This window comes from Pristis pectinata, chromosome 28, assembly GCF_009764475.1.
Source record: "Pristis pectinata isolate sPriPec2 chromosome 28, sPriPec2.1.pri, whole genome shotgun sequence".
Classification (NCBI taxonomy): domain Eukaryota; kingdom Metazoa; phylum Chordata; class Chondrichthyes; order Rhinopristiformes; family Pristidae; genus Pristis; species Pristis pectinata.
In genome coordinates, this window is record NC_067432.1 from 28,573,748 (window position 1) to 28,591,647 (window position 17,900).

At 41.0% G+C, this 17,900-nt stretch overlaps 1 protein-coding gene across 3 annotated transcripts in view; it reads left to right on the forward strand.

Annotated features, from left to right (window-relative positions):
• Positions 1-17,900, forward strand: part of nedd4a (NEDD4 E3 ubiquitin protein ligase a) — a 139,168-nt gene that overhangs the window by 10,721 nt on the left and 110,547 nt on the right. For 2 of the 3 annotated variants that reach the window (XM_052040374.1, XM_052040375.1), the window contains exon 3: positions 16,144-16,222. The exons of the other annotated variant lie outside the window; for it this stretch is intronic. In XM_052040374.1, coding sequence (XP_051896334.1) covers positions 16,144-16,222 — 79 coding nt within the window. The remainder of the gene's footprint in view (positions 1-16,143; positions 16,223-17,900) is intronic. 3 annotated transcript variants of the gene reach the window in all.

Sequence of the window (17,900 nt, forward strand, 5' to 3'; positions counted from 1 at the left end):
TGTAATTAGCAGGCTTTTCCCTGATGCTGTTCTTGAACAGGGGACCACATTTGCCGTCCTCCAGTCATCTGGTATCTCACTTGTGGCCGGGGAAGATTTAAAAATCTCAGCCAGAACCACAGCATTCTCTTCTCTTGCCTCCCATAGCAGCCGATTAAATCTCATCTGGCCCTTGGGGATTTATCCACTTTTAAGCCTGTGAAGGCATCGAGGACCTCCTCTTTATTTATGAAGACTTGCATTAGAATTTCCTTCCCTGTCGTCGAATTCACCAACTACAATTTCCTTTATGAATACCGATGGAACCATTTTCATTTAGAACCTCACCTATACCTTCTGGCTCCACACACAGATTGCCCCTGATGTCCCTAATGGCCTTGTTCTTTCAGTGGTTATTCTTTTGTTCTTAATATACGTATGACTCCTTCTGATTTACCTTAAACCTGTCTGCCAGTGATATTTTGTGTCCCCTTTTTGCCCTCCTAATTTTTTTTTTAAAGTGTCTCCTTGTACTGTTCGTACTCTTGACAGGCCTCCCCCATCCTTAGTTCCCTATACCTGTCATATGCTATGCTTCCCCTTTTCTCTTTATCCAACCCTTGATATCCCTCGACGTACAGGGTTCCCTGTATGTGTTACCTCTGGCTTCCACACTTGCAGGAATGTGATGGTCCTGAACTCATTATTTTTACTTTTGAATGCTTCCTACTGTGCTGACATAGACTTACCTGCAAGTAGATGGCCTCAGTCTATCTTTACCAGGTCCTGTCTTATTTTATTGAAATTGTCCTTTCCACAGTTTAAGACCTTTATTCCTGGTCCATCCCTATCATTTTCCATTACCACTTTGAAATATGGAAGTTATGGCCACCATCTCTAAAATGCTCCCCCAATGACACTCCCTCCACCTGACCAGCTACCTTCCCCAAGACAAGGTCCAGTAATGCTCCTTCTCTGATTGGTCTATATGCATGCTGAGTCGATAATGTCTCCTGGACACAGCTCAAATACCCCACTCCCTCTGAGCCTTTTGTGCCGAGGCAATCCCAGTTAACATTTGGAGATTGAAATCCCCCTCTCCTATAACCCTGCTTTTATTTCATCACTCTGATACCTCCCTACATACCTTCTCCCCTCTCTCCTGTTGACCATTAGGTGGGCTGTAATACACCCCCAGCAAAGTGACAGCACCCTTCTTGTTCCTGATCTCTAGCCATGTGGCCTCATTTGAGGAGCCTTCTAGAATATTCTCCCTCAATACTGGAGTAATGCATTCCTTGACTAACAGTGCAATACCTCCTCCCCTTTAACTCTCCCTTTGCCTCACCTGAAAATTCTGTACCCTGGGGTATTGATTTGCTAGTCCTGTCCATCCTTCAACCACATCTCAGTGATGGCAACAATGTCATCATCCCATGTGTTCATTAAAGCTTTGAGTTCATCTACTTACCTACAGGCATGATAGTGTAGCGGTTAGCGTAACGCTTTACAGTGCCAGCGACCTGGGTTCAATTCCAGTCACTGTCTGTAAGGAGTTTGTATGTTCTCCCTGTGTCTGCATGGGTTTCATCCGTGTGCTCCAGTTTCCTCCCACATTCCAAAGACGTACGGGTTTGGAGTTGTGGGCATGCTTTGTTGGTGCCAGAAGTGTGGCGACACTTGCGGGCTGCCCCCCCCCCCCCCGAACGCTCTGTGTAAAAGATGCATTTCACCGTGTGCTTCGATGTACACGTGACTAATAAAGAAATCTTATCTTGTCTACTAGTTAGATTCCTTGCATTAAGATAGATGCAATTTACTTTGTATTTCCCCCTTGTGTATTTACTCTCTTGCACTGCCAACTTTTTCTCCTCTAGGTGTCTGTACCTCTCCATCTGAACATTTAGTCTAAGTCCCCTTCCCTTGCCAACTCAGTTTAGTCTTTCCCCAACACCACTAGAAAACCTCCCCATTAGGTGCAACCCGTCCCTTTTGTACAGGTCCCACCTTCCCCAGAAATGGTCCCAATGATCCAGGAACCTAAAGCCCACCCTCCTGCACCATCCCTTCAGCCACACATTTGTCAGACCTATCCTTCTATTCCTACACTCATTAACTGGTGGCATCAGAACAATCCAGAGATTACAGCCTTTGTTCCTTATCTTTAAATGGCTGCCTGCTCCCTAAACTCATGTTGCAGAACCTCAATTCTTCTACCTATGTCATTGGTACCAATATATAACAATGGTTGAAAATCTTGGCACTTGTAAGAGGAAGGGAACAGAGTGGAAAATTACAGTGTATTGGGAGAAATTTTGAAATCTTATTCCTGCTTGATTCAGTCAAAGAGTATTTTATGTTCATTTTTCTCAGGCTTGTGCCATTCTGTAGGCTGAAGTCTTTGTCCATGAATGTTCATGTTCTGTAACGAAAATCTACTTTGCTGTCTGTGTAAAAGTTTAGGGAGACTTTTATCACCTTGTAGACTGAATTGATCTCTAAGTTTAATCTTCTATCTATTTGTATGATATAAGGGCCTAAGGAGGATGTGGAGAGGGTCCAGGGGAGGTTTACAAGATGAACCTGCGAATGAAAGGGTTAACACACGAGGAGAGTTTGATGGCACTGGGCCTGTACTCGCTGGAGTTTAGAAGGATGAGGGGGGGATCCATTTGAAACCTACCGAATATTGAAAGGCCTGGATAGAGTGGACGTGGAGAAGATGTTTCCAGTAGTGGGAGAGTCTCGGACCAGAGGGCACAGCCTCAGAATAGAAGGCCGTCCCTTTAGAACAGAGATGAGGAGGAATTTCTTTAGCTAGTGGGTGATGATCTGTGGAATTCATTGCCACAGACGGCTGTGGAGGCCAAGTCACTGGGTATATTTAAAGCGGAGGTTGATATGTTCTTGATTAGTGAAGGTGTCAAAGGTTACAGGGAGAAGGCAGGAGAATGGGGTTGAGAGGGAAAAATAAATCAGCCATTACCAAATGGCAGAGTAGACCTAATGGACCGAATGGCCTAATTCTGCTCCTATGTCTTATGGTCTTGTGGTCATATGAAGTGACTGATCTTGTGCTTTTCAAGTTAAGAGCACTGGTAAGCCAAATGTCGCAGCTTATTATGCATGTGCCAGATCCTCCCTTTACATCACATTTGAATTTGTATAGTTTTAACACAGTAAAAGTTGTTCTAGTGGTTCAAAGGAGTGTTGTTAAACAAAGTTTGATACTGAACAATAAAATGAATTGTTCTGACAGGTTTGTTTAGAGAAGATTCTAAGGAGCATCTTGAAGGAGAAACATGCAGAAAGGAGGAGTGATTTGAGAGCCATAGAGCTTGGGTTCTCAGTGAACTTCAGTGATGAAGGATGAAAATTCTCTGTAGAGATGCTTGTGTGACTTGCAGAGATTACATAGATGCTTATGGTGTCTGTGAAGTAAAATATTAGTGAAAGCCATGGTTCAATAGGTAGTTGTGGAGCCAGTGGATGCAAATATTGGAAGGCTTTCTCGTTTCAGTTATCTGTTCCTCCCCTGATTTACTGATGTGTTCATGTGCTTGATGTTAGTTTATTTATGAATTGTTTCCTGGTGTCTGCAGCTTACTTTTATTTGCCTTTTGAAAAAAATTAAACGTTACCATTGTACCAACAATTGCATTTGTTTACTTCCTGGTGTGTGCATCTGTTTAGATGAATTGATTAGCAGTGACAAGTTACTGGTGACTGGTTAGTAATGCTGCAGTGTAGTGTTTCTCAACGATTGGTCTGCATGAGATCAGATTTTTTAAAAAAAAATTAAGAAAAGAAAAGCATTGATTTCCAAGCAGAATAGAACATCCCAAAATCGTAAATGGCTCTTAGTAAGTTTATATTCCAATCCTTTGCAGCTCCACTAAAAACACAGGAAGAGCGTGGTGGGTGGGAGATTTAAATAAATTAAATTTAAATTTAAATTTTTTTTTTAAATTTTATTTACAGCGTGATAACAGGCCCTTCCGGCCCAACGAGTCTGCGCTGCCCATTTTAAACCCAAATTAACTTACACGTACGTCTTTGCAATGTGGGAGGAAACCAGATCACCCGGAGGAAACCCACGCAGACATGGGGGAACGTACATACTCCTTACAGACAGTGACGGGAATCGAACCCCAATCGCTGGCGCTGTAATAGTGTCGCGCTAACCGCCGTGCTACCGTGTGTATTTGACATGAATTTCCCTGGCAGTAATAAAATATTAATTAACATGTCATAAAAATCCATTTACCTTGTCAAACCAGGTGAATGGGGTCAGGCCATATAGTCGAGGTCCTGGACACAAAGAGAATCCAACCCCTCCGCTTGGCATCATTCAGCTGTTCCTCTGGACTTGATGCTGAGTCTGGGGCAGAGAGGGAGGTCAGATGGTCTGGCCTGTAATATCCAGTGTGTTCCTGACTTCTGCACCGCAACAAATGGGTGTTAAAAATTGGGAATGTGCTGATCTGTGAAGAGGACCACAATGAAGCATTGATGATGTGTTCATGTGAACTGTTGTCCAGATTTTGATGTGGCATCAGTTGCCACAATACATAGTCTGTAGATTGACCACAGGTATTAAAATATGGCAGGAAATTTGTATGGAAATTATTAACATTCAAGGCTGAAAACAAAACTTAGATTAAGATGTTCAATGTTTTGAGTCGACTTAAAGTCAATAGGTACAAAATCAGGTGATGTGGCCAAGAAACACTCAAAAAAGAATCAGGGTTCTGACAGAAATGTAGGATTAAGATGAGGGCTGCCTCAGTGTGCCTGGAGGATCCATCCCTGTCTGACCTCTCCACTACAAAGCTGAAACTGTGCAGCTGTTTAAGTATGAAACCAAGTTTGTAAATTAGTTGTCTATAATTGGTTAAGTGGGATGATTACAGTCAATGACCACATCTGCTGGTAAAATTGCACAGAAATAAACCACTCGTATTGAAAACAGTTTATTAATACTAATGCTTATGATGAAAAACTACCTAATTTGTATTTTTGATGGTAGTGGTTGTTTAATTTTCCATTGTTATAATTTTCTCTAAAGCGAAGCGTTATAACTGAATGAAGTTATGTTCAGGAGCAACTTAATCATGGTTTGCATATTTATAAATGTATCAGATTTTTGCCTTTCAGATAGGGCAAAAGCTACATCCCCCTCCATATATCTGAATAGAAAATGAAATATTGTTATGGTATTGCACTTTTGACATTGATTAAATATAGTTCTTGATTTCCAATTGATAAATTCAATACAAAGGAGAACATAGAACCTCCCTGTTAGAATAAACATCCTTTGACCATCATTAAAAATATACTCTCTTTCTTGAGGAAGTGTTAATCATATGGGAGAGGGGAAATATTTGAAAGCTTGTTCTGCATTAATTACTGACATAATAGTCAATATTTTGTAAGGAACTATGACCCATTATTAATTTGTAGCTTAAATGCCTGTGCTTAATTTCATTGCTTTTGTTTCTTGCTTGAATGGTTCAATGGTTATTGGTGTTCTTTTGGGAGAAATAAAGAATTTTTACTGCTAAGTGAAGGAGGTTTATAAAGACCATTAAAAATACAAAACAGGTTTCAAGAGTTTTTGAAATGTACGGTCTCGATTCCAGAGAGCCCCAGTGTGGGGAGCTGCAGACTTGCTCATTCACTGTGTAGTAGTTGTGAAAGGATATTTGAAATCTGATTCTGTGCATTGGCTCACGGTACTGACCATCAGATACTTGGCTAAATTCAGTAACTGTAATTTGGGACAGTGAGAGAGGTGGGAGTCTGTCAGCCTCTGTCAGTCCACTGCAGAGAAATCTGAAATGTCATAATGGGCAAACTGGTTTCTGTTCTGCAGTTGGAGGAAAAACCTGAGGATCACGTGACAGTGAAACAGCAATATTATTTTAACTTATGGAGGTCAAATTCTGGTAGGACAAATGGAGTAAATGACAAGGACCTTAGGAGAATTGATTTGCAGCGAGACCTTTGGGTGCAAGTCCATAGCTCACTGAAAGTGGCGACACAGGTGGTTAGGGTAGTGAAAAAGGCATTTAGTATGCTTACCTTTATCGGCCAAGGCATTTGAGTATGAGTTTGGATGATCTGTTGCAGCTGTACATAATATTGGTTAGATTGCGTTTGGAGTATTTTGTACAGTTCTGGTTACCACATTACAGGATGGATGTGTAGCAATAGAGATGAGTGCAGGAGAGATTCACCAGGAGGTTGCCTGGAATGGAGGGTTGTAGTTATAGGGAGAGATTGGATAGGCTGGGTTACACTGGAATGGGCTGGGTTACACTGGAATGTAGGAAGCTGAGGGCTGACCTTGGAGGTTTATAAAATTATGAGGGGCAGAGATGGGATCGAAAATTGGAATCTTTTTCCAAGGGCAGGGGAGTCTAGAACTAGAGGGCATAGGTTCAAGGTGAGAGGGGAGAAATTAAAACGAGATCTGATGGGCAGGTTTTTCTACACGGAGGGTGGTGGTGATCTGAAATGAGCTGCCAGAAGTGGTAGAAGCAGATACAATTGCAACATTTAAGATGCACTTGGACATTACTTAGTCAGGAAAGGTGTGGAGGGATATGGGCCTAATGCAGGCAAATGGGATTAGTATAGATTGATGTTGAGGTGGGCCAAAGGGCCTGTTTCTGTGGCTATATGATTCAATAATGTCCAAAACTGCAGACTATTTCTTCCCAGTCTTCTGAAATCTGTAGTTAGGTGTTTGAACTTGCCAGGTTTCTTTTGGGCATCTGGTGAACTCCTTGAACTCTTGCTGTTTGCACCTTTGTTTATTTTGCTTGTCCTTGCTTGCTAACTAAAAGGTGTTTCATCTGCCTGACTCATTCTATCTGGACTTTTTCTCTCAGGGAATCAAACTGCTAGATGTTTCCAGCATGTTCTGTTTCTCCTTCATGTTTCCAGCAGATTTTGTTTATAATTTCTTTAAATATTTAGGAAATATTAACTAGAGAAACTGCACCTTATCTTGGGAATTCAGATTAAAGTTCCCATGAGTCATTTGGCTGGAAGGCCTCCAGTGTTGAAATATAAAAGCTGATCTTCTTGACATAAAGCTTTCTGCATCTGTGGCACCAGTTGTGCTTCATTAATTCTTATCTTCACAAGAAAATAGGAGCAGAAGTAGGCCACCAGGCCACTTAAGCCTGCCCCATGTTCAGTTCGATCATGTCTGATCTACGCTGGCCTCAACTCCTTTTCTATGGCAGTTCCCCATAACCACCAATTCATCGATCTTTCTTTCAACTTTTTGTCCATCTCCACCTTAAATATATCTAATTTGCCCTTGGGGGTAGGAATTCCAGAGGTTCACTACCCTCTGAGAGAAGACATTCATCATCATACAGCAACACATAATTGCGTGAATTTTTTAAAAAACATTGTGAAAGGCAGTAACTGCCTCCCAGTTTTGCAATCTTGGCCTCTTCCCAAAGGGTGGAAGTGCAAATTTACAAATAGTTGCCAAAGTTCTCTGAGCAGCAGTGGTTAAACTTTAATTGATCTCGTGGAGTATCTAGTCATGATTCTTGGATGAGGCCATAAAGCAACCAGCCAGGCTAAAGAGACTACTTGAGCAGTTAAAGGTGGCAAGCCTACATGAAAACAATGGGTTAACGCAGGTGCAATGTCATTGGAGATCAAAGTAATGTGGCTTTTTCTCCAACTGCCTGTGCCTGATCTGCTTTTATTACCTAGTTTTAGTCCTCTATGCCTTTCAGACTCTTAAGTCTCAGGTATATCCATGCAGATCTGGTCAGACGTGCTTGATTTAAATAATGTCCCTTACCTTGTTACCATCATGGATTGAGCAGTGCAGAATTCAGCATTATAGTCTGAGTCATAGTAAGTACTGTGTGTCATGACTGGGAAGTGGGAAACTGAGAGCTCAATAGAGTCATCGAGTTATACAGCACAAAGAGGTCCTTTGGCCCAACTCACCTGTGCTGACCAAATTGCCTACCTGGGCTAGTCCCGTTTGCCTGCATTTGGCCCATATCCGTCTAAACCTTTCCTATCCATGTACCTGTCTGAATATCTTTTAAATATTGTAATTGTACCCGCCTCCACCACTTCCTCTGACAGCTTGTTCCATCTACCCACTACCTTCTGTGTGGAAAAGGTTGCCCCTGGGATCCCTTCTTACCTTTAACCTATGCCCTCTAATTTCAGACTCTCCTACCCTGGGAAAATGACTATGACCATTCTCCTTATCAATGCCCCTCATGATTTTGTACACCTCTGTAAGGTCACCCCTCAGCCTCCTTTGCTCCAGGGAAAAATCCCCAGCCTCTCCTTGTAACTCAATACCTCCAGTCCTGATAACATTCTTGTGAATCTCTTTTTTGCACCCTGTCCAGCTTAATCACATCCTTATTTGAGCATGGCAACCAGAAGTACATACATTACCCCATGTGTTGTCTCACCCATGTCTTGTACAGTTGTAACATGACATCCCAACTCTTGCCTTGACTTTGCACGCATGCAATAGCCGTTCTTCACCACCTCATCTACCTGTGTTGCCACTTTCAGAGAACTAGGTACTCGTACCCTGGGTCTCTCTGTTCTACAACTGCCATTTACTGTGCAAGTCCTGCCCTGGTTTAATTTGCCAAAATGCAACAATTCACACTTGTCTGAGTTAAATTTCATCTGCCATTCCTTGGCCCACTTCCCTAGTTTGGGGGTTCTTGATAATTGTAAATGTCAGCTGGGATCTAGTTTGGGGACATGGGTCTAAGTCACAATATAAGTGAACAGGAGAGGGGAGCAGAAATCTGGAAGTAGTTTTAGTAGTTGCTTTGGATGCTGTTCTTTTCACTATGTTTCTACTGATTCTGGGCTTGAAATGGTTGTAGGTACAACAGAAAGCAATGAATGAATACAATGGTTTACTGTTTCAAACTCGCAGAACAGCACTCCCCAGAGCCATGGTCACCATAACCTACGCCCTCTTAGTGCACAAGCAGAATCACAATAGTGCATTTTTATTTAGTTTATTTTAAGGTAAGCAGTTTTTAATGCTCTTGTGCCTTTTTTTGGCAAATTCTCTCTTTCAGACATTGAGCTCATATTGTTATAGAATTTTGATACACAGGAAGATGATGAAACCTTGTGTTGCCTGGAGCTTGTTCAGCAACCATCATGTGACAGAACAATTTACTGCCAAACTGCTAAACAATGAAATCAATCTCTGCAAACCACAACCCTGGCAAAATAAGCAACCATGAACAAAATAAATTACCTAACCAAATCTATGACTAGTGTAATTGTGCAAAATTAGAATCAACAGGGTCCTCAAAGCTTTGGTGTTGATTGGTTGAAGAGTTATGTACATGGTGAATGCTTTATCCTCTTATAGGATAGCAAGCTACCATTTCTCTCTTCCTGTGTTTACCGTGTGGTTGCTCATTAATCCTGGAATGTCATACCATTTCTTTATAAATGATTCCTATTATACACCATTTGTGAACTACTGTGTATATACTGAGGCAGTAAGCATTAGTCTGACTTTGCAATGTACATAGACTTGGAACAATGAGCCAGCTGTTTTTAATGGTGTTACAGTCCAGTGAGATGGGGATTATTTTAATTCCTATTAGTTTAATGGGAGTGCCACTGGGTTTATGAGTTAAACTAGTAAACTCTTGTATATTTTTTTGCCTGGTCTCGCGTTGTGTGCCACATGCTGGTAGACAAGTGATATTCTTGCAGGTTTGGTGCCTGTGTCAAAGATTTTTTAATGTGTACTTCCAGCAGAGACTAGTAAAATGTCAGCTCCCTCTGAAGCGAGTTGAGTTTCCCCAAAGCATGGGGCTTGATCACGCTGGACCCTGCCTGCTGCCCAGACTAACCAGCCAGGCTGCCTGCCTCTCTAGCACTTGCATTTTGTGGATGCAAAAGGTCAATTGACCAGGTGATCTACACCTGAAGGGGATCTCAGGAGGTGGAGGGTGTTCTGAGAGGCAAGTATATCCCAGCAGGTGTACTGTTGAGGCTCTGCCCATTAACAACTCACTGGTGTCAAAAGTTTCTGAGCTATTTCTAAATCAAAATTTCATTAAAACACCGCAAAATGCTTAAAATTAAAAGCAGTTAAAATACTTAAAACTTGCACTTAGCTTTTTTGCCACAGTAATGGTGAATCCATTCACCAGCCATACCTGGTATAAGGCTAAGTACCCCCATGCATAATGCACATGGTATATCCTCTTGGCATATGAGTGCTTCACCGGTGGTCACAATGGTGAGGCCATTGGCAGAGCTGCTGTTTGATGAGCTGGCATCTGCCCTCCAGGTTGTTTTGGATATCCATGTTTAGCCAAGAATGAACAAGTCCAAAATAAGCTGAATGTGACTTTCCTCTAGCTGGCACTGTGAACAGGTCATAGCTGACAGTTTCCTACGGAACCACTGACTGATAGTCTACCCTTGTGCTTATGTAAAGGAGAGCAGAAAATAGAAAATGTCATCCACAATCCCTGTGTTTTCTGACCTATGTTGGATCTGAATCAGCAATGGGTAACTTTTTATTACTTTTTTATTCAAAGCCCTCTATGATTTCACTCCTCACCATCCCTACAACTCCACAATCTTGAAAAATTAGTGGTCAAACAGTTCTGATTTCTTGCGTAACCTGAATAATTGGGGAGGTAAGTGTTTGTGTATACTTGGGGCATTGATCAGCCGTGCCCGCTTCACAAGGTGGAACATGTTCAGGGGTTGAATGATATACCTCTTCTGTTCATTGTGTTTTTACACCTGATTTTGGTGCATGGAATGCACTGCCTGGGGTGGTGGTGGAGGCAGATACATTGAACAGGTTCAAGAGCTTGTTGGATAGGGATATGGAGGAGTGTGGGATGGGGGGATATGCAGGAGGAAGGGGTTAGGTAGTGTGAGGGTGGACAACATGATGGGCCGAAGGGCCTGTTTTGTGCTGTATGGTTCTGTGGTTCTATGGTTATTTTAATCTCCGCATCGCCTATAACAATGCTTTCAATATTTGAATCTCAAAGCCCTGGAATTCCCTCCCTAAAATTCCCTCTCAGTTTCTTCTCTTTAAAACTATGTCATAGGCTTTCAATATCTCCTAAGTGGCTTACTGTTAGACTTTGTTGATAAAGTGCATTGAGACATTGTATTATGTTAAGTATGTAAAGTATGGGGGTAGTTGAAAACAGATGGGAACCTGCCCTTGGTTGGAAGTGCTGAGAAAATCTTTACATGGGTAAGAAGTTAAGTATTGCGTTGGTGGCTAAAGAGATGGAAATAAGCAGTAAATTCTTGTTCCCCTGCTTTGCTCTGGGACCCAAAGTTGTAGCCTTTTAGCTTAGAATTGACTGTGTGCATTTTGACAAAACTGGTTTTTGGGAACATCTGATGATTTCTGTGTTATTTATGGAGACTAAAAGACGCATCTCTGCTGACACTGGGCATAATTATAAATTCTTCCATATATAATTTTGTAAATATTTTGGAGAAATGCTATTTGAGACATTTCAACTGGTCATTGTTTTCTTTGCCCACCATTTTCACATTTTCTGAAAAATGTTGAAAAGACTATTTAAATATTTTACAAGCTTACAAGTTATTATTTGGGACTTTAATCAGTTCCAGCTTAATTATTTAAAATTCAAGTGCCCGGCAGTCATTCGTGTTTTTCCAAATAAGAGTATTCTGTAATTGTTAAAGTAGAATCAAGCTGAAATGATTATATGTTCAACATTAAGAATCTTTCCTGTTAAAGTGCACCAATGTAATTGGCAGGGAATTTTAACATAGAAACATTGCTTGTTTTAGTGGTAAAATTCAGTAATCTTCATGGTTGCACTGTGGAATTATCAGCAATTTTGGGATTTTGGTGCATGTGTAATTTAACATGGTAATCCTTAAATTGCTGACAGTAAATTTACCCCTCCTCCATACATTGTGTAATCTTCTCACTACAACAAGAGAAATAATTGAATTGATGAAAATCTTGGCTATTTCAAACTAGTCTTACAGTGAGATTTTAATGGAAGACTAAACACTGAGTACTGCTCAGTGAACTCCCTGGTCCTGGATGAAACCTAGTTTCTTTTATGTGGAATCTACATTCATCAAAAAAATTCAAAATGCTTCCATCAACTTTAAGTTAGCCAGCTTAATGATATCACTGTTGCTGGACACTGGAATTCCCCTTTATCAGATGCCTGACACCAACTAACTTGAAAAAGGTGATGTGTGCCACAGTTTGCTTAATCTTTGTGGGCAACATGCAGCCCAGGGCATTGTGAGAATGTTGTTTCAGAATTCGTGTATTGCCTACAATTACTTTTTATATACATTAGTCCTGTATGCTGAATGCCAAGGTGATGTATTCACGTTATAAAATAGGCTTTAATTCTACCTGTTCAACCATCTCAACAGCCTCAAAGAATTCTATTTTATTGAGCCACCTTCAGGTGCAGAGAGCTTTTGAAAAACCATTCGCCGTTTACATTTAAAATTGTGAAATTTATAAAAGACCTTGTAAATGAATTTAAAGTAAGCCAAAACCAGGCTGCTCTCTGCTCCTGAGGATGTCCGTCTTAGGTCTCCAATTGCTTTTAATCTTTTTCTGGCATTTCTATGGGGCTATATTTTGTTTACATCATTCCCATCCATGCATTTGAGATTTGCTACCAGGGATAGTTCTCCATCAAACTTTCACCTTTGTATCTGCATGAATGTGATACTACCTGGGGAGTAGCCACCAGTCATGGAGACGGGCCCTTTGACCCAACTTGTCCATGCCAACCAAAGTGTTTTTCTGAGCTAGTCCCATTTGCCTGCATTTGGCCCATGATCCCTCGAAACCTTTCCTATCCATGAACCTGAGAACTTATCTTTTAAACATTAACTGTTGGTGTAACTCTTTTCTCCTGCTATCAAGGCTTATTTTCTTTTGCCTCTTGCTGCAGTTAGATTACATTTGGGTTGATCTGAGTGATGAAAATTTACTTCCAGTAGAATAATTTTAAAACCATTACCAATTATTACCAAATTAGTTCTGCAGTCATTTGCACTGGGAAGTAAGTGGGATTTTCTGAGAGTTGTTTTGTCTGGGTCCTGAAGGTGGCTCAGTGTATTTCCTTTTCAACATTCACTCTAGTCTTCAAACTATTAAAACTGAATTCAGTTTACAGTAATGAGAATGATACCAGATGTTTCTGGTTCACTTTCCTTGTTTTTTTTGTCATGTGGGCACTGTGTTTCAGTGTTTGAATTGGCCATGTTAGTGTACAAGAAACTCTAGAGATGTCAGCTGCATTGGCTGTAATAAATCTTAGTAGCCTCTGGAATTTTCTGTTCACTGACTTCCAGTTGGTAGCTGGGATATTGGGCAGGACATGTGTGGCTTTAAAATATTCTGAGATGTACATTGTTTATTTGAAATTCCAGAGTTTACTGTTACCATTTGAATCTTTATGAATGCACGTTATAGATTGCACACTGTTGTATTCCTCTGTGGAGATCTAATCTGGGCAAAAAACCTTGCAAAGTCCTCCTTACCTTGGAGGCCTGTGTTGTTATGTATATAAAACAAGGCATCTTGAGTGTGTATTCTTGAAGAATTGTACCTGGCGCACTTGATTGATTTAACTTGCTGTCTATTCTTCAGTATCCTGGAGAGTGTTATTGATTCTGTTCCAAATGGACATGGAGCCACTCTACTAGTCAACCCCGTGTAATCCTTAGTTTAACTGCTTAGTTTAATTAAAAAGGCCAAATGAGAGAAATGATCACATTGGCTGGTAAGAACAGTGGAAAATTTCATGCTGGTGCGAAAAGAATTATTGGGGATTTAAGATGCATAGAGCAGAGGAAGTTTTTATTGGGACATGAATTTGCTATAAATGCTGAAATTAAAACATTTCCAGACATATAATTTATAGGAACAAATAAAACACAGCTTGTGAAAATGGTTCAAGTGTAGGTGCATGTGTCTCCTGTGCTTCTGATAAATGTTACCATCTGTAAGGATGTCAGCAAAAGTTAGGGTTAGAATTTGCCTCTTCCAATTCATTGCACCATATTACTCTACTAGAGCAGATTAGTCTGTGTGCCAGTTATTGTATTATCTGATGAGTTACATGGAATGGAGATCTGTGTAAGAGAACATTTTTAAGTATAACTTTCAAAGTAAAGTGTTACTGTTTCCTATAGACCAAACAACTTTGAATTCAATCTCCATGCAAACCAGAGGTATATACTAAATTTTGAGTTGCCAACACATTGCTTGTAATTGGGACACACAAGAGTTTAATTATAAGATTCAGTTAAATAATTGAAGTGTGATGGAGAACGGTATTTACAGCATGTCCACCCATTAATGCAGAAGGATGAATATTTATTGTTCTGTGCACACTGAGTTTTCCATGCTTGGAGAAACATGTCATTGCAATTGAAAAGTCCTTATCTAGAAACATAGAAAAACTACAGCACAATTCAGGACCTTCAGCCCACAAAGCTGTGCCAAACATGTCCCTACCCTAGAAATTACTAGGCTTACCCATAGCCCTCTATTTTTCTCAGCTCCATGTACCTATCCAACAGTCTCTTAAATTAGCCTATTGTATCCGCCTCCACCACTGTTGCCGGCAGCCCATTCCACGCAGTCACCACTCTCTGAGTAAAAAAAGCCCCTGACATCTCCTCGATACCTATTCCCCAGCACCTTAAACCTATGTCCTCTTGTGGCCACCATTTCAGCCCTGGGGAAAAGCCTCTGACTATCTACCCTATCAATACCTCTCATCATCTTATATACCTCTATCAGGTCCCCCCTCATCCTCCGTCTCTCCAAGGAGAAAAGGCCGAGTTCCCTCAACCTGTTTTCATAAGGCATGCTCTGCATTCCAGGCAGCATCCTTGTAAATCTCCTCTGCACCCTTTCTATGGCTTCCACATCCTTCCTGTAGTGAGGCGACCAGAACTGAGCACAGTACTCCAAGTGAGGTCTGATCAGGGACCTATATAGCTGCAACAATACCTCTTGGCTCCTAAATTCAATTCCCCGATTGATGAAGGACAATACACCATATGCCTTCTTAACCACAGAGTCAACCTGCACAGCTGCTTTGAATGTCCTATGGACTGGGAGCCCAAGATCCCTCTGAACCTCCACACTGCCAAGAGTCCTACCATTAACACTATATTCTGCCATCATATTTGACCTACCAAAATGAACCACTTCACACTTATCTGGGTTGAACTGCATCTGCCACTTCTCAGCCCAACTCTGCATCCTATCTAAGTCCCTCTGTAACCTCTGACAGCCCTCCAAACTATCCACAACACCCCCAACCTTCGTGTCATCCGCAAACTTACTAACCCACCCCTCCACTTCCTCATCCAGGTCGTATATAAAAATCACAAAGAGTAGGGGTCCCAGTACAGATCCCTGAGGTACACCACTGGTCACCGACCTCCACTCAGAATATAACCCTTCAACAACCATTCTTTGCCTTCTGTGGGCCAGCCAGTTCTGGATCCACGCTGCAATGTCCCCTTGGATCCCATGTCTCCTCACCTTCTCCGTAAGCCTCGCATGGGGTACCTTATCAAATGCCTTGCTGAAATCCATATACACTACATCTACTGCTCTCACTTCGTTGATGTGTTTAGTCACATCCTCAAAAAATTCAATCAGGCTCGTAAGGCAGGACCTGCCCTTAACAAAGCCATGCTGACTATTCCTAATCATATTATACCTCTCCAAATGGTCATAAATCCTGCCTCTCAGGATCTTCTCCATCAGCTTACCAACCACTGAGGTAAGACTCACCGGTCTATAATTCCCTGGGCTATCCCTACTCCCTTTCTTGAATAAGGGAACAACATCCGCAACCCTCCAACCTTCCGGGACCTCTCCCGTCTCCATTGACGATGCAAAGATCTTCATCAGAGGCTCCATAATCTCTTCCCCCGCCTCCCACAGCAGCCTGTACAAAACTTTCACCATGATTTGGATTAAAATCATTATAGAGTTGGTATTTTAGGATCTCGCAGAAATTTATTATCTACAACATAAAGAACTGTGCAATCTGCTGCCTGTGTATCAGAAGTTTTCATCTTTTTCTATCCTTTTTTCAGTGATCCATATGCTAAAGTGTCTCTATATGATCCAATAAAAGGAGAAGTCACCAGTGTTCAAACCAAAACTATCAAGAAGGTGGGTAGGTGCAAAATGTTTCTGCAGTTGGAACATGGTCTTCAAAATAAGTGACCCAAAAAAGGTGGTGCTATTAAAATTACAAGTGTCCACAATACCCAGTGGATCAAACATTCAAAGACTATTGTCCACTGTTCCTGGTGTAAATACACTGAGCTGAATGTCCTTTCACATGTATCCACACAGATGATATGCAATCCTGCTTGCATAAACCAAAGGACATAACATGTTTAAACTGCCCATTGAAGTGAGTTTGATCCAGAATCTTCCCTAGACTTCGATTTCCTATAAGTAATCTGGCTGTGAAAGCTATATTGTGGTTCTAACACTCCTGATTCAAGATGGGGAAATTTGCCAGAGCCCTTGGTACTGATCAGCATCCCATATTTTTTATTTGTTACTCTACATCTGTGCCGATCAGCAATCTGCTGGAGAAACTCATTGGGTCAAGCAGCATCTATGGGAGGAAAGGAATTGTGGATGTTTGGGGTCAAAACCCTGCATCAGGACTGAGAGGGGAGATGGCCAGTATACAGGAGAAAGAGGGAGTGAGACAGGAACCCGAGGTGTATCCTGTATGGTGATCAGGTGAGGGCTGGCTCTCCTGGGATCAAGTCCGTAGCAGACATTTGACAACCAGGCTGAAGACTACTTTTCACCCCTACTTTTGCTTTCCAAATAGTTGAATGGACACCCTATAAGATATAGATGCTAAATTAATGTTAAAGTTTTCAGAAGATTGGAAATTATATATAAAAGAAGCTAAAGAAACTAGTTTAATTTAGTGTAATTACACTATGTCGTGGGCCACCACTATAACAGATGTAGATTATTTGATAGCTTACCAGTGTCCCATAATTATGGTACAAATTTTAGCCGAGTGTTTTGGTTTAGGTGAACTTCATAAGGATCTTAGTCACTCAAATTTTAAATGACCCAATCAAAAATAAACTTTAGTGATTCCCAAACACACTGCCGTTCAGATATGGTGGGAAATGTTGAATGATGAATTAAAATTAAAACCCCTTTCAGAGGCCGTTCCATTTTCCACTCATTCAAATATGCTGCCAAAAATTCAATGTTGTGTTTAATACAGGAAACGTAAGCTTGGATCAAAGCTTTCTGCCTCTCATCCAGAATCATTATTTATGACATCTCTTGGATTTGGGCCCAACCTTAGTACGATCACCCATCTCCATCTTGCCAATTTACTACTTCTGTTTGGAGCTTGCTTTAAAGGTCTTGCGATAACTATCCATATGGAAGAGACTACAGTTTTCATGAGTCATGGTTTGACTGCTCAAGGGAGCTTGCAGTTTAACAGTTTGATGGTACGTTGAGGACCTGTGTTGAATTTTTTTTAAGGATAGCTGCTGGTTACTTAGTTAATAAGGTAAATGTAGTAATTTTTCCATTGATATTAACCAAAGTTTGCAAGAAAGCATTGCATTCATTTTGTGAATGTAAGGGAAGGCATTTTACCAAAAACAATTTTGATTACTGGAAATTAAGGTAGCTTGTTTTGTGTATTTTCATTTTATATTTGTGTATACTTGCCTATTTTCCCCCCTAAATTTTCCTGTGAGCTCATTTACAAAACTAGCCAGGGTGTAACTTATCCTTCCACCCATGACATACCTCATTTTTACACCTCCCAGCTTGGCAGAGGAACTCTAAT